Here is a 22,374-nt window from a genome sequence, read left to right as displayed (position 1 = left end):
AAAGATTAAACGAGATTAAATCACATTCAAAATAAAAGTTTATGTTTACATAATATATTTGTGTGTGTCCTGTGTATATTTATTATGTATGTGTATACACATACATACACGTTTATTAATTAGTTATGAAAAAATATTTCTTTCTAAAGCTACAATTTGTAATGTCTACTTGATACTTTCTCATTTAACACAAAAACAGCTTTAAATAATCTTTTGTGGGTATTGCTATTTTGCTATTAATTAGATTAATTAATTGACACATCAAGTAATTAATTAGATTAAAAATTTGAACTGATCAGCATTTGCCAAGAAATACACCAACTGATAATATATTCATGACATTATTCCGGCAGATAAAAACAGGCTTTAGAAAAAAGGCTTCAAAAGTCAAAATATTTATTCTGTTGAACATACATGTATCAGTGGCTTATGGTCCAAAGCAATCCATCCTTTCTTAAATTACTCAATAAATTATAAGTACATTTAATAGTTAATATGAATGTATAATAATTTAATATATATTAAATAATGTATTAATAAAATAATTTATATATATATATATATATATATATATATATATATATATATATATATATATATATATATATATATAAATAAAAATTTAAATCAGGCACACGGAGTCAATTTGCCATTAATTTATCACAATTAACTATATTTTAAACTATTTTTTATTATTATTTATTGTTATAGATGATATTATTGCATTATATAATTTTGTTAGCAGTTTATTATACTAAACTATGTGTGTCAAACCTTGATTTGTGCCCTCTGGATTAAGTTTTATGAGGGTGTTCAGTGTGTGTGTGATGTACCTCTTCAGCTGAGTGTGTAGATAGGTGGTGATACGGGTGGCTTCCTCAAGTTGCCTCATAAGTACATTCCTCTTCTCCTGCTGTAATATCCTACAAAACATACACACATCATATGATACAGATTTTTCCATATTTCATTCATACAGTCAGTCAGTCAGTTTTAAATAACCATTTGTCATAGAGTCATAGACAAGATCACAAATGCAAGACTACTTATTAATATGTTAAATTTTTATTGTGCAAAACTGGGAACGATTTAAGCGCACAGTCTGTGGAAGAAGACTATCATAGTATTTATGCAATTTATTTTCTCCATTATAATAAAATGTCATTCTACCATTTTATGACTCCTAATATCACAAAGAAAATTGATCAATATCCATAACATAACAGAAAAAACATGCAGGCGGGATATGAAAGCTGATATGTATACTGACGTAATATGACAAAACGACCCCTATATGTCTCAGCTGAGGTCTCATAATGAGCAGATCAGAGCTGGAACAAGCACATCTGCTTTGCTCAGTGGGGAAATGAGGGCACCCTTATTTACCTCTGCGGGCATTTACAAAACTTTAACTGAACTATTTTGTTTGTAAGATTTCCTCATAACAAATACATAATTCTACCACGTTTTGAGCAGAGGTATATTATGTTCACGGGACGTGTTTTTGCCATGCCAGTGCAACGTTTCTTTTTTCACATGGATGTAACTTGGTCTACAGGACCTGCCAACTAATCCTTCAGAATTCACAAACTGAGATACTACACATGCTAAACATCCACAAAATCTATCTAATAATTCTACTCTATTCCATAGACATGACTGTATGAAGAAATAAAGCAGACCTCTGTTTGGCACCCTGACTCTGGACACTGTGGGCTCTCTGCACCTCCTCCTCCAGCCTGTGTTTCTCCTCCTGCAGCTGGAGCAGCGTGTCTGGTGAGTGCTGCTGCTGGCTAAGTAGAGTTATCTCCTGGAGCAGAGCCTCCTTCTCCCGCAGCAGCTGCAGACAGTCCCAATCCCGATCGGCCTCTGCACGTCCAGACCAGCTCTCACTGTCCAACTGGGCCAACTGATGCTGAATACTGGACATCCTGAGAGAGAGAAACAACAAGGGATCAATTTCAACGTCTGTAAGCAGATACAAGCAAGAGCGTATCAAATCAAAGACAAGATGTAATGATGAATAGACATGATATATGTGTTCACATAGGCTATACATACACTTCCATGATTAGTATTAAATAAATTCAGTCACACTTTATTTTAATCTCCAATTCTCACTATTAACAAACCATTAACAATGTATTTTGCCTCTGATTTGCTGCTTATTAATAGTTAATAAAGTAGTTAAGTTTAGGTATTGTGTAGGATTAGGCATGTAGAAGTAATAAACAGCCAATATGGTAATAATAGGCATGCTAATAAGCAACTAGTTAACCCAGAGAATTGGTCCTAATACTAAAGTGTTACACTAAATTCAGTAACAATCACACTAATGTTCAAAAGTTTAAGATCAGTAATATTTTTTATTGTAAAAACAACACTTGTATTCGACAAGGATGCATTAATTTTGATCAACAGAGACAGTAAAGACTTTTACACTGTTATATTAATGGCTATTTTTTTCAATAAATGCGGCTCTTTTGAACCTTCTATTCATCAGAATTCTGGAAAAAAAGTTTCACGGTTCCCACAATATTAAGCATTATGCATATTTCAACAAATTTGATTTCAAAACTGAAAAAAAAAAAAAACCTGTAAAATAAATAATAATGGTAATACAGGAATAATTGCATGAACAGAATGTAATATTGTGGATGTGTATGTGTGTGAGGGTGTAAAAGTGCTGGCAAAAACATTAAAGAACAGCCAGAGACTGCAGCGTTATGTCTGACATGAGCAATTGTGTTTCTGCACTTTTTGGGTTAAGATATTGTGACTCAGTCCGAGAGTATGCAAGTTTCCACAGCTTTCTCCTCTCTCAACTCACTTTTTTCCCCTTTTCCCCCCTCACTTTCTCTCTCTCTGATGGCACTCTACGGCCAGCTCTGTTGCCATGGAAACATGCATCTTGTAAAAAGGTTTGCATGGAGCCACTGTTACAACACCTCCTCCTCCTCAGATATAAAGAAGATTTCAAATGCAATGTATGCCATATCAATCCATCACTCTACTTTAATACAAACCACTAAAATCTACTGAGAAGTAGCAGCAACATTATTACATGGCAAATCCAGGCAGGGTTTTCCTTAAAGGCAGTGGGTGAGGCACATGACTATACTTTCAGGAATCACAGCCAGGCTCAATAGAAGTTCCATAGTCAACTACTTGGGCTCCTTGAAATCACATGATTGAAATCAGGTGATATTGGAAGGTGTGATATTATTTTTAAAGTGATCTGAATTATTTTTGCAAAGTAAATGAAAAATGGAAGGAAATTCTTACAATAACATGGGCTTCTATGTATATCTAGTAACCATCATATCATACAGAGGTGGGAATATTCGTCTTGAGATAGTATCTGACCACCTAGCAACCATCCAGAGCACCCTAGCAACCACCTAAAACCCCATATGGAAAGAACAACCTCAGAATACGCCAGCAACTGCAGGGAAATGCTACAGTGACCACCTACTTTTTCAGCAGCACTAGTTGAAAATTAAATTCTTCAAAAGGTTCTAAGCTATGAATCAGCTCCAATAAGAATCACAATATTACAAATTATATTTGAAGCAAAAACTCTTAGAAAATTGAAGAAACAAATTAAAGACAGTGTACTTTACATAATAATACATTATAAATTTCATGATGCATTGCAAAGTACATAAATCAAAAACTTTGAATTTTTTTATGATGCTGAAAATCACAGTGACTTTTGAATTCTGTATATACTGTATATACATATGCACATACACATACTAACATTTGACAACATGAGAGCTCATGGTGGGTCTGTCTTAAAGGGTTTACAGGTTATTCATAAAAATCAATTTCTCTGTAGAGAAAATAAATGGGATTTTACCTCCAGCTTCAGACTGTTATGCAGTATGCTTTATGTCTGTTGTTTATAATGGTTATGCAGTGCAAATTTGCAAATGCACTTACTTTTTCTTAGCCTCTTCATACTGCCAACTGAGTTTGACTCTGTCTGCAAGTAGTGATGACTCCTGGGTGCCAAACTAAGAGAGAGAAAATACTATTATTGGGCATAGATGATTTTAATGTATCTCTGCGATGTATAAATATAATGAATATAAATTGAATTAATATAAAACAACAGAAATTTCAGTTGTAAAGCAACAACAACAAAAACCAAATCCTGACAAACCTCTCCCATCAGATCAGTCTGGCAGCCAGTGTCTGTGTATTGTTGTACACTACAGGAGTCACCAAGGGTATTTGCACTGTTGGCCACCTCATTAATGGAGTCACAGAAGTTCAGCGTCAGCTTGGCCAGGCTCTGTGCACAACAAAAGAATAACTAATTAAAGAGATATTCATAACAGTTGATCACTTGTGACCACAAGATGGCAGCACCTCTTAACATAAACGATATTTGAGAGGGATCTGAAAGTTTTGAATTGACTGATATATTAGGGGACACATCAATATCTATCCAGTGATTATTGATGCATTCAGTACAACATAAAACAAACTTTTGCTACTTGAAATAAACTAAATTGTTACTGAAATAATATCAAATATAAAAAGCTTTAGATAGTTGCAACATTTCTAATTTTCATTTAGTTTAACTTGATATACTAAAATAAACTAAATTACTAAAATATGTATACATATACATACACACATATGTATGTATGTATCTATGTATGAATGCACTAGATTTACATTGTTAATAACTGATGAACTGAAACATCACAATGTTGTTTTAGCAAACTCTTATTCATACCAACTTTTCAGAATTCCTAATGGATAAAAGTTCTGGTCTCCAGGTTTTTATTCCTCATTGAAAATAATGATTCATTCAGAATTGTTATATAGTGAATCATTATTTTCAATGAGGAATAAAAACCTGGAGACCAGAACTTTTATCCATTAGGAAGTCTGAAAAGTTGGCATTACACATCAGATAAGAGCAGAACTGAATAAGAGTTTGCTAAAACAACATTGTGATGTTTCAGTTCATCAGTTATTAACAATGTAAATCTAGTGAAGTTTTTTATATTTACATATTTTTACATTTATGTAAACTTATAACTCTACATTGTCTTAACTAACAGTTACCTTGACTTAAAAAAAAATTAATAAAAAAAAGTGTATAATTTAATAAATAAATGTAATAAATAAATTCTAAATCCATTTGAAGGAATATTCTATGAAGATGATGATTTGGGTCTGACTGACCTGGATGAGGTCCTGCCTCTCCTTCTCGCCGGTGCTGATGGCCTTTTTAATGCTGCGGAGCTCGCTGAAGATGGCCTGTGCTTCATCTAATTTGTAATTGGTCTGACTGCTTGACATCTTCCGGTCAATTCTGCTCAAGACAACACACATGAGAACAAACCATCAGCCATGTTGTTAATCTGCTGAAATTCTGACCAGTGACCCATTATTACTGGGACACTGGGAGCAGAAAAGAACAGAATAGAAAATACAAATACACAGGTTTCTTTCTTACACACAATAATATATTGGAGGTCTAGTAGATCAAATCAAGCACTAGACATATGCCATAATTTCAAGTGACTCCCTGTTAAACACTATTTGTTGCAGCACAGATGAATCTAAATGTAGACTGACATTGTGTTCCATTCTTCATAGCCGTGCACTGACTGCACCAGGATATGTTCATAAACATCTAAATACGGTTTAAAGAATCTTACCCTCCTCAAGCTGCTCAACTAATTATAAAGAGTTAAACTAGCAATGACATCAGACTTTATTTACGCCAAACAGGGTGTTACTCTACCAGAGCCAAGCCAACATCACTGCTTGACACAAAGTTAATATACCACCATCTAAGTCATACAGTATTGTGTGAGAATGTTAAAGAGAGAGACTATTTCTCTTAAAGAGAAACTGTGAGAGATGGCAGTGGTAGACGTGAGCTTAGAGTTATTAAAACTTGCCTTGCTGACCTGTCTAACAGACTGGTTAACCATTTAGCCATGTTGGAATAATATTGTTTTAACTTAAACCAGCTTCTAGTCTCAAAGGCATAATAATTAGGCAAGTGAAACTGGAGAGCACCGCACTAAAACCCTCCCGTCGGGGAATGTCTGCCTTCTAAAGTACCAAAGCACTGTGGGATATATATCCTCCAGAGTGTAATGCTTGAAATACTGGACATGCCATTCTAGAAACAGAAACAACCTGCTAAACCAGCTAAAAAAGTTGTAAAAATGCCTTTCAATGGCTCATTGTACATCACTTTGCACAGGAAAGCAATATGAAATGTTTTGTTTCTCAATATACTATTGAATGTTCAGCTTTCATACAGATGATAATGGACACAAAATTATAATAATTGAAATGTATGATACTGAAGTTGCTGAAATTGTTGGTTATGTTCACAAGAGTTGGGGAAAGACTGCGTAAAGCATGTCTTTCACATCAGTGTGTCTCTGGTGTAGAGCCTGTGCTCCTGCCATAGGCCACTTCCTGCAGGCCACCCTCCTCCAACAGCAGGTACTGTCAGCTCGCCTGCCCTGCCTCTTCCTCTCCTCCTCTCCACACAAGCAGGGCTTTGTTTCCCCCCTTCAAACCTCCAACAACCTTTCACAGCCCTGCCTGACCAGGACTCGAGTCTGCCAGGCTACTACGGACATCTGCCCAGCCCAATACCGCAGCACACGACTGGCTGGTGACACAGAACAGACATGCCGGCTGCTAGTTCTTAAAATTTAGAAAGAGAAAAAGACAGGATGAAAGGAGAGGAATGATGTGAGCTTAAGACTATTCAAATGTAAGTTTTATATATTTTCCTTTAGATATGTGAATACTTATGGGTATTAAATAAAAGGGTATCATCTCATCTACAGTCATGTTATGTTTTGGCATAAACTGATAAAGTTTGGTTACCTAAAATCTATCCAGTGGTTAATAATGTTTAAGACCACCTCCATGCTAAATAATGACACTATGCTCATTTTTATTAATTAAACCGTTCAACTTCGATTAATCAGCCTCACTAATTAATTTTAACCAGCTTATTAGGAACTATATGGAGTTAAAGGGATAGTTCACCCAAAAAAGGATTTACTTGCCCTCGCATTTTTACAAACCTGTATGAATCTCTTTCTTTTGGTGAACACAAAATGAGATATTTTGAAGAATATTGGTAACCAAACAGTTGATGGTAGCCATTGATTTCCATAGAATGTTTTTCCATACTGTGGAAGCCAATGGCTACCAGCACTGTCTGGTTACCAATGTTCTTCTGTGTTTAACATTCTTTTGTGTTAAACAGAAGAAACAAATTGATAAAGGTTTGGAAGAACTTGAGGGTGAAGAGTTTTCACTTTTGGGTGAACTATTCCAGAGCATTCCATAATATATATATAGACAGTACTGCATATACACACTCAATTCAAACGTTTAGGGACAGTAAATTTTTTTTAAAGCTTATTGAAAAAGTCTCTTAAGCTCACCAAGTCACAAAATAACTGTTCTCCATTTATTTACATATTTATATATTTTATAATTAATCTTTATTTACAATTGTAATATATTTCTGTTGTGGCAAAGCTGGATTTTCAGTGTCACATGATCCTTCTGAAATCATTCTAATGCTTTGGTTTCTTATTATACTCAATGTTTTATGGAAACCCTGATACATTTTTTTCAGGATTCTTTGAGGAATATAAAGTTCAATAGAACAGCATTTGTTTGAAATCTTTTGTAACATTATATGTGCTTACTGTCATTTTCAATTTGAAGCATACTTGCTGAATAAAATAATTTTAATTCCTTCCAAAAAGCTCCTTAATTTTACAGTTTTATCACTTGATTCTATAAAAACTTTTTTGGAGGGTGTCTCAAACAGCAAAGTTGATGCAACTTTGACAATACAGTTACCGCTGCCAGACACTAGCAACACATAATGTCAAGTCTCCACTGAACATTCGACTGACTTAAAAAAAAGAAAAAGAAAATGTTTTATTTTTATTTTTAAAAAGGAATAACAGAGGCCCCAGGCTCTGATGATTCATGTAAAGAGGGAGCTTCTATTTTCTTATAGCGCTGAGTAAAGTGTTAATCTTGCTATTCTGGGAGCAAGAAGAGTTGTGTTCTATCTAAGAGATAAGGGCCCTCGCTAGGATGCAGGAAGGAGAGAGGAATTTGCTGCTAGATATCTCTGTTTTTCAAAATGCTTTCAAGCACTTTTTACTCCCTCCTCATCTCTTCCTACCCCTTCTCTCTCTCCTCTGGACTCTCACTCTTTATCTGCTTATTGAGCTTTTCCTGCCTTGGCAACCCACAGTCAACTGGTGCATCCTCTTCCTGAGGTGGAGTCTCCTTTTCCAGACACACACAGTTTTTTGTGGGTTTAGGTAAAATTCCCCACACACATTCCCGGATCCCTCTAAAAAAAATCTGATTTGATGCAAAATGTTACACAAACATTACAGAACAACCAACACACAGCTCCACTGGCTATTTAAAACACAGCGACCTCAATACTATCCTATACCATTTCAGCATTGAAAACAGTATGAGAACAGAAGATTTAGTTAGACATTTGCAGAGCAGGTAATTCAATTGGATTTTTTGGAGTTAGGTATCTGGTAACTGTTTGGTTTGCTGCTCCACTGAACTGAATAATAGTGAAATTACGGCTGAAATTAGTCCTGAACGCACTAGATAGCTATACTAACTATAATGGGTGCTTTGTCTAAATGAAGAACTCTGGCAAAATATTACTGGAGTGCTAGCAAAACAGTTACTGATCATTCTCACTAGGTTAAAAAAAAAAAAAATGCCAACCCAAATTAACTTCAGTAATTCATTTTGCTGAAATGTTAAACATATGACATGTTTTTATCCTATTCATTATCCACAGAATTATCCATAGTAACTTCTACAGAGCCCAAAATGTTATCAATTTATCAGCTTATCTCACCATTCAAAATGTAACCAACTACTGTGATGCATTTAGTAATATTTCTGTAATATTTTAGTATTTTAGCCTTTGCAGACAAAAAAAATGTAAACCTCTGAACCAAAGCATAAAACCAAAACTTACCTAAAATTTTAAAAATATTTTTTCCTGCCTTGAAAGCACTGGTATCTCTGTCAGGTAATGCAAATGAAATCTACTTTTTATCTGCTACTATTTATCTACGGACTTGAAACTAAAAGAGAACGTGTGTTTGGGCTGATTTGTGTCTGTTTGTGCCACAATCACTCAACGGTGACGATTACTACAAACACTGACCCAATTCAGATGCACTTAGACAGTTTTCAAAGCAACTATTTGGTTGCTCCTTATGAAAGCTCTTCACTACCATTCAAAAGATTGGGGTTGGTAAGGAGTCTCTCAAACTCTTAGGTTGCATTATTTGCTCAGAAATACAGTAAAAGAACAATATTCTACATTTTATTACATTTTAAAATAACTTTTGTAGATTGTTCCTGTGATGGCAAAGCTCCTTTAAAAATCCTTCTAATATGCTAATTTGGTGCTCAATAAACATTTGTCATTATTATCATTGTTGAAAACAATTGTGCTGCTTAACATTTAACCGAAACCAAATTCTTTTGTAACAGTAAAAATGTCTTCACTTTCACTTTTTTTTATCAATTTAACGCATCCTTACTGAATAAAAGTTTTAATTTCTTTAAAAACAAGAAAGAACGTGCTTACTTGGTATTATACTTTATGTAATCTCAAGTAATTTTGTTGTTGCTAATATATTGTGTCCATTAAACTCAGCATGAAGGTGGTGATTTGAACAATAGAAAAGACTGATTAACGTTGTCATAACTTAAGCGTTGAAATAGTGACATCATAGGCTCATGATGTGCACTCACTGAACAGTCAAAGGAGCAAAGTTTGTGGACAAGCTGGAAATGTTTCAGTTAAAAGACAACTACCCAAACAAGAGAGACACACAAACAGAAACATGAATAAACAGGAAACATAAGACAAAGCAGGAAAATAAACTAATGACAGGGTGGGGTCATGTATCATAAATCACAAAAAAAAGATTGGGGGCAGGGAGGAATAGTACAATTTTACAATACAATATTATACATGAAAAATGAGAGTGGTTGTCAGTGACGGCATTCTCTATGGCATTCTTACCACTTTTCACCTTCTATCAGTCGAAAAACATAAATCTGATCTATAAACAAGAAGCAGCAAATCTCTATTAAGTATTAAATTACTTTAATACTAACCTCTAACCCCAAGTATGAGCAATAGTAGGCCTGATAATGATGCTTGTCATAACAATCGCCACTAACTTCGTCCTAATTTGTAAACTACACATGCTTTGTGTGTGAGGAAGGGTTCAACTCAGTTTAACTCACTCCTGTAGGGTCTCCACTCCCATTTCCTTGTACTGCAGCTCCTGTCTCATCTGAGCCAATTCCTGTTTGAGTCTGGAGAGCTGTGGACACAAGAGCCACTCAGTCAATACACATCAAAACACACAGTGGGATTCCCTTCAGAGCCACCATTGCAAAAAAAAAATATATATATATATAAAGGTTGAGTCATCATCAGAGACATGTATAATCGTTCCCGACCCGCCCAACACACACAGGAACTTAAAACGACCTTGAACACACACATACACACAGCCCTCCCAAAACCGCAACGGAGGAATGTAGGGTCATTCAATATACAGTGAAAACCATCAGATATGTAGGTAACAGGCCACAGTAGACCAAATATGACATAATATAGGAGTTTATTTGCTAAAAAAAACATTTTACACTTTTTGATCAGTTATGATAAAAGTGTTTTAAAAAATTGTTCATAAATTCTGTTATAATATAGAATTTTGTCATTTGTTTCATAAAAAAAAAAAAAAAAAAATCTTATAAATGACAGTTAATTGCTTGTCAAACTCTAAAAAAAAAAGTCCAAAAAAAGATTGTAAAATTAGTCTGTGACTGGTGCAACTTTTTTCCCTTATATACACCACCATTCAAAAGTTGTCAGTTATTTTTAAAGAAATAAATACTTTATTTAGCAAAGATGCATCAAATTGATCAAACCCAGTTCTGTTCTGTTCTATGAACTTTCTATTCATTGAAGAATCCTGAAAAAATATTAAGCTGCACAACTGTTTTTAACACTGATAATAAAAGAAATGTATCTTAACCACCAAATCAGCATATTAGAATAATTTCTGAAGGATCATGTGACAATGAAGATTGGAGTAATGATGCTGAAAATTCAGCTTTGCCATCAGAGGAATAATACCATTTTCAAATATATTAAAATGGAAAACAATTAGTTTTAAATTGTAATCTTTCACAATATCACTGTTTTACTGGTAATATTACTTAGTGAGCATAACCAAGTTATTTCAATAACATCTTGCTGACCCCAAACTTTTGAACAGTAGTGTATTTCTTCTCAACTCATACAACTGATTTGAGTATGGAACAGAATGATATACGAGAATCAAACTTGAAGCAATGCCACTATGAACATGAACTAGCTGTGTAAATATTATTCTCAATTTCTCCTTCTGTATTCCAATGAAAAAGAAAAAAATATGGTTTGGGTTTGGAATGACAAGACATGAAAAAACAACTTTTGAATTCTTATCTCTAGGTGAACTATTCCTTTAATACGACAGATTTAGTCAAGATTTAAAGGTAGTATTTATCATCCACAGGCCAGCTGTCTGACACAATGACTCTTCCTGTAGTACTGCACTAATTCATAGAGGCTCTGCCCTAGAGAAACACTGCAGTGAACCCAAACCTAGGCCTCTTCTTCCTAAAGGAACACACCTCCCCTCAACACACACATACAATCAACACAGCACATGAGGGGCCCGTCTCCCCCTTGGGCCTGACGTATGAGGCATTGTTCTCTGAGGATAATGACCTACCCGCTCACGCCTACAGGCGATTTCCGCTTTGATTTGGTCAGGGTCATATTTTGCATTTGAAGAGGAACCAGAGTGAGCTATGAGAGAAATCAAAATGAGTCAAAAAGTCAATCACATTATGCTCATGTGGTGCCAGTGCATATAAAAGTCATAATCCAAACCAATAAGAACTATTCATATCTCAAGCTAAGAAATCAGTACATCTGATGTACAGTACATTGATGCTTATTTGTTTGTGTTTAACGCCATGCCAGCTTCTGTGGCTATTTTAATGTTGAGAATATTTATGGCTGAATTATATTATATTTTTACTATTTATTTTTGCTAAAAACTCTAAAACTGCATTTGGCTTAAAAATCTCTTTAAAAGAGTTAATTGAATAAAAAAAAGTTCTCTCACAGAGTTAAAACCAGCACAATCTAATAAACCATGCTTCATGGATAAAGTGGTTTTGGCAAAGAGAACAGGTCTTTTTTTTTCTTTAACGTGTAAATATTATGTTACAAGTCTTTTAGTACTGATACAAACACTTTAACAATGTTTTGCCACAGTACTTTTTTTTGCTAAAGCTAAAAGATGGAAAAAGTGAAAGAGAGAGAGAAATATCAAATAAACTGCAGATGATTTTTGCTTTCATTTGGTTAGGGTCATATTTTGCATTTAAGAAGAATTATTAATAACAAAAAGCACAGAAATATCTAATTAATGTAGAATTAACTGATGCCCATGTTTGAATTTAAATTTACTCTGATGTATTTTGGTCAGCACAGAGTAAAAAATAAAAATAAAACAATAATAAAGCCTCATTAAAAGAATACAATTCAGTATAACAAAAAAAAACCTTTTCAGCAGTTTGGCATAGTTTTTTGTTGTTGTTCTATTTTTCTTTAAAAATGTTACAAAAACTGCTTCTTAATAACCTTAATAATATTAGTCTTAATATTAAGGGGACAGTACACCCAAAAATTCAAATGCTGTTATCAATTCCTCACTCTCGTGTAACCAAACTGGTGACGTTAGCCATTAAGTTCCATAGTACTTTTTCCACACTATGGAAGTCAACGTCTACCACTAACTGTTCTTTATCTTCTTTTGTGTTCAGCAGAAGAAAGAAACTCACAGATTTGAAATGACATGAGAGTGAATGAATGACAGAATTTAATTTTTTGGTTGAACTATCCTTTAACATTAAAAATATTGAAAGTCATATTGTTAATAATAATAATAATACACTTAATATTTTATAATTAAAACTTTTGCTAGGCAAAACCATGTACATTTGACGATAAGTGATGAGTATGAATAAATGGGCAGAAATGTTTTAGTGAGAAACAGGAAGTAAGAGCAGAACTGATGAATGGTGACAGGAAAGGGAGGGGAAGGTGAAGGGAAAAGGAGGAAGGGAGGAGGCCATGGAAGTACGAGTGAGGAAAGAAACAGATTGCAGCCAATGAGTGACACTGAAGCAAGTCTAGAGTAAGAATGACTTCATTGAAACCTCACACAATATGACTAACAGAGAGGTGCAATGTTAGATGGCTGAATCAGCAGTGTGTGATGTGAACAGCGGTGATTAAAGTGAGATGTGAATCATGTGATGCATGTCTCACAGCTGGTGATGGAACGGTTGTCATCCTGAGTGAGCTGGTTGAAGAGTTGCATCTCTTGCTGTGCCAGCTCAAGTCTTTGCTGTTTGATTTGATACATCTCTTTCTTGGCATTGAGAGCCTCCTGTGCCACCACCAGGTACTCTTTTAACATGCGCTCCTGCTCCTGACGCCATTGTGTGCGAGGGTTCTCTATCTGGGTCGTCTCTGGTGGAGAAGAACATCAAACCACAATGTTAAAGCCATCACCCATGAGAGTCCAAAAATGAGTATTTGATAATCATAAACAACAAATAACAACTTTCCTATATTACTATATACTTAAACTCACTAGACTGAATGATATTAATATAAATGGTAAATTATACTGATGATGGACAGAGCGATAGACAACGACAGACAGACATACAGAACGGCAGATAGAATTATAGACAGACATACAAAATGACATGAATGATAGCGCAAGAGACAAACAGAACGTTAGATAGACAAAAACCGACAGACGGAAGGATAGACAAACAGAACGATAGACAGAATGATAGAAAGACATAGAATGATGGACAGAATGATAGATGGAATGACAGACAGACAGACAACAAATGATAGACAGAATGACAGACAGACATACAGAACAATAGAACGACCGACAGACAGACACAACAATAGAGACAGATGGACAGAATGATGGACAGATAAAACAATAGACACATAAAACGATTAGCAGACATACAGACCGACAGAAAGAGACAGACAGAATGACAGACAGACACAACAACACAGACAGACAGACAGACAGAACGAAAGAGAAAGATAGAAGACAGAATGATAGATAGAACAGACACAAAAAGTACCATGGTACTACCACAGTTTTTGGACACTGTACCATGGTTATACATGTTGCAACATAGTAGTGTCTCAAATAATGCACTCGCTTTGGATAAAAAGTTTTGAAATAAATAAATGCATGACAAGTTTGGGCTATTTTCCATTTATTTATCCGAATTCTGAAGTCCCCAAATACTGAAAAGGCAAATTCTGTTTTTAATCAACTTCTGCTTTTAATCCGAGTGATTTTCTCAGCAAATATTGTTTTAGGTGGTTATTTGCTAATTGTTTAATTAATCAGCATATTATGTAATTAATTCAACTTATTGACAGTTCTAGTTTTACAGAACTGACCAGATGGGCCAGATGTGTAAAATATGACATTTAAAATCAAAACCAGAAAGCTGAACTTACTATTGATGTGGTCGATATAGTAGACGCCCACCTGCTGGTCATACACCACCTCCCAGCCCAGAGGAAGCTCATCCCCCACACAGTCGGCAAAGGTCAGGGGCTTGGTAATCCTACAGGAATAGAGGAGAATGAATATGAGAGTTGAAAACACCTAAAATTAACAGGCCAGTGACAAAAAACAACATATTGGGGCGTTATAACAACAACGCTGCTTTCACTATTTTTCACAACATTGCGTGATACGCCTCATGTATTTCTGGGTCTCTAAAAGCATGTGTACAAAAAACTATTTTGTAGAAAGACTTGCATTAGGCAAAACAAAGCTATGACATTTGAAGAATCTGGAGCATTCCTTGAGATCGCTAATGAATGTGTGTTCAGTCAGTCAACAGCTACTGCTCTCCTCACCCCAGGTCAAAAATGTGTGTAATATAGGCACTGCAGGAAGAGACGGCCCATAAACACATTCCACACAGCAGAAAGCAGGCCTGCCCTACGGCCCACAAACACTACCAGAACATTGGATACTGCACAAATCACTTTTCACACTTTTAATGAACCACATCAATGAAAAGCTCTAAAACAAATCACTTTCTTCAAATATCTCACTGAATTAATCTCTAGCTCTGTATCCCTGTGAATTGTCGATAATTAAGGGCACTAAAAAATTTGGCTGGTTTTGGGTTAAACTCAGCCAGATCAGACACACATGTGCTCTAGTGTTCAATTTATACAAAAAAGTATTTTCATAGCTTCGTAAAATTAGGGTTGAACCCCTGATGTCCCTGTTTTGATCATGGTAATATCCTTGCTGTCTATGGAGGGTCAGAGAGCTCTCAGATTCCATTAAAAATATCTTAATTTGTGTTCCGAAGATGAACGAACATCTTATGGGTTTGGAACGACATGAAGGTGAGTAAATAATGACAGAATTTTCATTTTTGGGTGAACTACCCCTTTAAATCATGAATCCAGAAAAAACTGAAATAAAACATTGCATATGGCCCTATGATTGTAAAAATCAAATGTTATTAAATTATAATTTAATTAAACAACTGAAACTCTGAATTTGAGAAAAATAAAACTGATTTCATAAGGCCTAAATGTATTACACAATTAAACAATTTATTAAAAGTTTAAGCTTCATGATTTCAATCAATTAGACATGCTTTTCGATTACAGAGTTTAACGGTATGTAAATGTAAAAAAAAAAAAAAAAAAAAAAAAAAAAAAAAAAAAGGAATTTTGAAAAGAGAAAAAAAAGAATTTGGGAAACAATAAAACAGATTTCATTAGCCCTAAAGAGTACTGAAAGATCACTATGCTCATGTACCATGCTATTTAATACTGAAGGGTTTTTAAATAAAATTTCGTTTCAAAAACCATAGTAGTACCATGGTACATTTTGGTTGGTGGGGTAACACGGTCAGGTTGAATTTATTGGAGATGAATAATGCCTTGCATATCTAAACATTTCCTGGAGGATTTTAACTTTCCTTTTGTGGTGTTGAGTTTCTGCATCAGTTTTCAATCAAAGAACTTTACTGCTTTTTTTCCATCAAATTTTCCCTCATGGCTTGGTGGCATGTTGGGAAGAGCTTTAAAGCACAGGAGGATTCTAGGTTCAAATCCCTGTCACTGCGCCCTTGAGCTAAACACTTAACCCCTGCTTGCCCTGAGGTGCGCAGTAGGACTGTCTGTGTGCTTTGACCCTTCTCTTTGTCTGTGTCAGATAACAGCAGGGTTATGAAAAGAATTCCAGGGAAGCTGTGGAAACTGCAAACAGTTAGTAAAATAAGCCCTTAATTCCAAAAATCTTTTATATCAAAATGAATAATTGTCAGACTTCAATTGGATTTTAATCGGAAATGTCTAGTGCATAGCTTTTGATTTTCTTTCTGAATCTTCTGACGATGTTCATTTCCCGAATGAGCCTCACAAAAATGGTCTGTTATTAAAAATCAAGACACTTAATCAAGTAAATGTGCTTCACTTTCAAAACATTTTGACAATTTTGAGATATATTACAGGCTGGCTGTGTGGAGTTACATAAAATCTGTATGCCGTGGAGGCACGTGAAATATGAGGAATGTTGAGATTCCATGACCCTTCGCAATTACCATCATTAACACATTTTTGACACTCTACCACAATTAGTGACATTAACAGCTTTTCTCCATTTTAAAGCAGTTTAGCACATAACAAGCATCCTCTGCTTATGCCTAGCAAACTGAACTAAAGTAATCAAACAAAGCAACAACAAATCATTTGTATTACACCTCTATGAATTACACTGCAAGGAAAAAAGAAAAAACAGAGAATGACAAGTTGACAATGGTCCAACACCGAAGATGCACTTTACAAGAATGACATGTTTTAATGTGAAAGAAAGTGTTGAGCTGGGAGTTTTCAGCACTGAGAGGTGGAATTACTTAGCAATGGTCTCAAAATCCCAATGATGTCACTATAGTGATGCAATCCCTGTAATTTCAATGTAATCTTTAGACCAACAAGAGGCGAAAATGTCAAGACATGATTTTTATGTTATTCACAATGTTTTGCACAAACATTAGAATGGTCCAAAAAACTGTGTGGGATACAACAGGAACTGCCATAGATACCCATGAATATGCTGTCAGCATGTTATTTAAGGCATAGCTGCTAAAATCAATATGCCCTGTCAACATGGGCAGTTCTTGGCCAGAAAAAGTTGAGATGTGGGCCAGACCTTGTGTCATTTAGTCAAAGGTCTGGTTATGCTAGACTAGTCAGCCAACAGCTTTTGGACCCATCTACAAATTACATTCATGCAACACATTCCATTCAGCCCCAACACTTTTTTTCTTGAATGCCTTTTGAGTTCAGTATGACACTGTAAGTAATATATATTATATATATATATATATAATTTGACAACATTGAAGGTTTGTGTGCATTGTATACATATGAAAGTTTTTGGCAATTTATTCAAATCTATGGGGGAAAATAAAAACACAAGAAAAATAATAAAGATAAGCTAGACATTACAAGCTGAGGTACATTTGTCAATGTCTTAAAATAACAAATAGACAAAGACCTGTTTGATCATATGGTTCCACCACAAGCCAATACAAACATATAGCTAAGATACAAGAGAAAACAAGCACTGTGGCAATCATATCAAATTTCAAAAATCTCTTTATTCTCCCATCAAATCCTTACTGTAACAACTATGCCAACCCTGGAACAGAGCCCAGAAAGCAGTGCTGTTATCTCAGTGCTTTAAAGACAGAGATGAATGGGTTTGTTAGTGGGGTTATAAAGTATTGTTTGAGGGGACTTGAAATGCAGTGAACTCTGTTCATTAAGGAATTGCTTGTTAATCTGTTAAAATAATCTGTCACCATTTTACATGATTCTTAAAACAAATTAAGATGAATCATGTATTTTTGACCTAACTGCAAAAATAGTTTGAAGAAAATGTTAGTGGGTTTTTGCCAGTGCAAAATTAAGTGTTGGGTGTTTAAAAAAAACACTTTGACCCCCCAGTCTCTACAGTCCTTTACACCTGACATTAATATACATTTAAGTGATCAGATCACATCCGATATCATTTGACCACATTAAAAGTTAAGTGTAAATGTATACAAGACACATTGTCACTCAAGCCACATTTCTGGGATAGATCAGATGTAATGAAGATTTGTATGCATTATTCAATATAATTTATTATTTCACAGCACTACACTTGGAATCTTGCTTCAATCCACACAGTAAACCCTTTTAAAGTTTTCTTAACAATTCTTCCCTTCTAACACCTATAACCTTCCTTAATACTGAGGGGGTTGTAAATAAAGGAGATACAAGAAATGGCGAAAAGCATTTTGAATTATCCAACAATGTTTTAACTTGGTAAATGATGATTATGTTTCAGCTATCATTTCATGTAATGCGTAAATGTTTAAAATGATCCAGATATTATCCAGATACAAAACTAATTGCATGTTAATGCCAGGTGCAAAGGGTACCAAGGATAGTCTGTTTTCTGGACATGACTCATGTCCCTCCTTTAGCACAGACTACCAAGTACACAGGTGCATCTCAGAAAATTAGAATATGGTGAAAAAGTTATTTTTTTCTTGTAACTTATTTCAAAATTAAATATGTACCCATGGGTGGGGTAAATGCCCCCCAGTCTGACAAAACAATTTGCTATAAACATATACAGCAAAATCAGAGTACAGACAGTTTTTGCTTAAAATTAAAAAGAATACAGTTAATAATTATGAATTACAAAATTATAATAGTGTATTTGAAACATTTTGTTAGCTGATGCTTACTGGCTAGCTAGCTAACTATCTACCTGATGCTAACTTGAGGTCATTTTTAAATAGAAAATCCAAATATTTTTATTAGTGCTGTCAAACGATTAAATCGCGATTGATCGCATCCACAATAAGTTTTTATTTGTGCACTGTATGTATGTATGTATGTATGTATATATATATATATATATATATATATATATATATATATATATATATATATATATATATATATATATATATATATATATATATATATATATATATATATATATATATATACACACACACACATACATACATATATATATATATATACACACACATAAGCACACACATACAGTATATATTTTGAAAATATTTACATGTATATACATTTATATTCTTATATTTTATATTATATATAAATTAGTGCTGTCAATCGATTAAAAAATGTAATCTCGTTAATCAAAGTCATGGACACAAAATCACAAATTTAAAATACTAGGATTTACCTGTAAATGTGTTGAAATAAAGAAAAGCATGACAAACTAGTTTAAGGAAACAGAACCTTTCACACCTCTGCCAGGTATGAGACATAATCCCTATTATTCTTTTTTTTTTTTTTCAGCCATTATCAGCCTTTATATTGCCAATAAAACGTTTACCAAGCCACATCGCTTCAATCCCAGTATACATTTACCCAACTATTATCAAAAGTATTTATCAATAAATACAACAAAACATTTTCTTGCGACCTTACATGAAGTATTATGACAAAATGCATTATGAAGAAGAGTTGTACCTGTTCTGCAGGTGCATTAGAGCTAACATTAGCAGCATGCTACATAAGACAAACTATGAGATTAATGGTACACTTTTACTCAGAACTCACTTTAAACCACCATCGAGTGTTTGTAATAACTTCCTTTTGCGATCACGTGTGTATATACACTTTGGGTGGCCGCGGTACATTATAAAAATAGCCCAAAAAAACGCAACCCACGGCTCTGGGTAAATTAAAACTAGTGCTGCCAAGCGATAAAAAAAATTAACTAATTAATCGCACTTTTTTAAAAATTCATCGCGATTAATCCCACCTAACATTAAAGTTTTTAAATATACTTTTATATTGCAATAATTTCACATTCAATCTTCAAATTAATGAATAAACAACATAAAATATATTTTTAGTATTTGTTTAATGGCATCTTTATTTTTATGACTGAAGGCCAGTATCACTGATACTAATTAATACTGATTTCGCTATATAAATGTTTCCCCCTAATATTTAACCATTGACTATAGCCATTCAACTTTACATTATAAGCGCTATCAATTTTAATATTTATTAGACTTTAAAAATAACTTCTAATTTAAGTGAACTTAAAACAATCTTCACATAAACCCATTATAATAAATGTCATATATCTCAGCAGAAATACAGAAATTGAATAAAGTTATCAAACACTAAATTCTAAACTAAATACAGATAAATCCTTAAAACTATAAAACTTATTGATTTCCTCTTTTTTTCTTTTGTTCTTGATGAACAGACATCAAACAGCAGCTGATTATTAGGTTGTTTTGGCTTCTATTTCTTTAAGAGCTGCCGCTACCGAACATGACGCGGATCTGACACGCATCATATTTTATATTCAGGTCAGACCCATTTCAGTCTCTACTAATGAGCTGATGATCAAAGTGTGAATCGAGTGTGTTAGATGAGGGAGACAGTGATAGGATGCTCCAGAGACATGTTCTTAATGTAAATGATAGGCTATAACATATTACTTTCATGCACAGTTTTATGGCAGCTTTAATCACATTTTTGGTAACTTCATGACTTAACTGATCACGACATTGCATACTCGTAGTTTATTTCGTGATCTGATATGAAATGATATAGGCTACGCACACACATGGGCACCTTTGTGCCTGTATTGAAGAGCACGTGTTGCGAGCATAGTACAGTTTCCGCGCTTGTTTGCCTCACACCTGACGCTGAAGTGAAGTTGAATCGCGCGTCTGAAATGTCTCCTGTTTTATGTGCTCATAAAGACGTTCTGCGACTGAATAAATGCACTACTTGTCAAGAAAAATAGACAGAATTAGCAGTTATGAGTGGGGTGGCCAATTTTATTGTATTTTTAAGAATACAACGATCTCCCCCCAACACAGTCTCACCAGACTGGGTGGTTTGAAGTAGGGAGGTCGAGGAAAAGCACGGGCCAGCGCATATTTTTTGAGAATGAATGAACTTTGATTCTTATTCGGGCTTGGTGGTTGTTTTTTTGAGGGGAAACTATCCCTTAAAATTGTCGCCTGATTTGGCCTAGTATTCTTTTAGTTTGAGGAATACGAAGTTTTCGCTCTGGATTTGGTCCAGGCCAGCGAATCAAGCTTCTAGCTCGATAATCCTGGTCTAGCATCGCATTCCCTCCAAAATCTATTTGTTTGGTTAAGTAAAGATATCATTATGATGGATATAGCTTAATAAAGAATGTTAAACTATGCTCCTGTTGGCTTTGTTTTGTTCCCTTCTAATAGACTAGCCTATTTGGGCATTGGTCACAAGGGTTGGGAAGTCTAGGTTTCACGTCCATAGGTCTACGAATGGTAGGTTTAAGGTAAGTGTTGGTTCAGGGTTAGATTTCGATCTATTTTAGTGACTAGATCACTATTTGATCTATCAGTGTTAGGTTTGGTAGGCACGCTTTGCCATTCTTTTCCTACTCCCTCAGGCATGTTTATGTGAGGGAAATGTTTAAGACACCTTCATCAGTAGTGTACCTCAGACTCATCGGGTGTTTCGGCACTTTAAACACTAGATACCCTCCTCTGAGGCGGCCACGCCTGGTTGATCAATTCCAGGCGAGTGTCTTATAGGCAATTGCTAATCGAGGTTGACCAGGCCCACAATTGTGTAGTTGGGGTCTGGGTCGAGTTTTGGATGAATTTGTCATTTAAAACAAGTTATTAGGACTGAAACAACACAAAAAAAGCGGCCTAAAACGCAGACGAAACGTCAAGGTCAAAGGTCAATTTGTTAATTGAATGTATAGATATTAAGGTTAAAAGGTTATGTATATTGAGATGAATTAGAAATTTAAATATGATAATGACAACAGGGTCTAAATTAGCACAATTTAGGACTGAAATTTCAAATGAAAGGCCTAAAATGGCCACAAAAGGTCAAAGGTCATGACTGGCAGATGCAAAGCATCATGCTTCTACCAAACCCCCCTCCTAAAAGTTATGGTACACCAAACAGACATCATCCTCACACAAGGATAACTGCTGGATACGATAACTTCTGAGGGTGAATGGGAATTAATCCCTGGTTTTGTGTTTCGGCCTACCTATCTG

At 34.7% G+C, this 22,374-nt stretch overlaps 1 protein-coding gene across 2 annotated transcripts in view; it reads right to left on the bottom strand.

The window, feature by feature from the left end:
- Positions 1-22,374, bottom strand: part of LOC306845369 (protein WWC3-like) — a 44,218-nt gene that overhangs the window by 7,915 nt on the left and 13,929 nt on the right. For both annotated transcript variants that reach the window (XM_079378127.1, XM_079378128.1), the window contains exons 2-10: positions 14,723-14,832; positions 13,487-13,690; positions 11,877-11,953; positions 10,336-10,415; positions 5,206-5,335; positions 4,169-4,300; positions 3,946-4,019; positions 1,683-1,931; positions 834-923 (exon numbers count right to left, since the gene is read on the bottom strand). In XM_079378127.1, the coding sequence (XP_079234253.1) occupies positions 834-923; positions 1,683-1,931; positions 3,946-4,019; positions 4,169-4,300; positions 5,206-5,335; positions 10,336-10,415; positions 11,877-11,953; positions 13,487-13,690; positions 14,723-14,832 (1,146 nt within the window). The remainder of the gene's footprint in view (positions 1-833; positions 924-1,682; positions 1,932-3,945; positions 4,020-4,168; positions 4,301-5,205; positions 5,336-10,335; positions 10,416-11,876; positions 11,954-13,486; positions 13,691-14,722; positions 14,833-22,374) is intronic.

The sequence above is a fragment of the Barbus barbus genome (genome assembly GCF_936440315.1).
Source record: "Barbus barbus genome assembly, chromosome: 25".
In the NCBI taxonomy this organism is placed as follows: Eukaryota; Metazoa; Chordata; class Actinopteri; order Cypriniformes; family Cyprinidae; genus Barbus; species Barbus barbus.
Note: the sequence above shows the minus strand (reverse complement) of the source record. Positions and strands in the feature narration are given on the sequence as shown.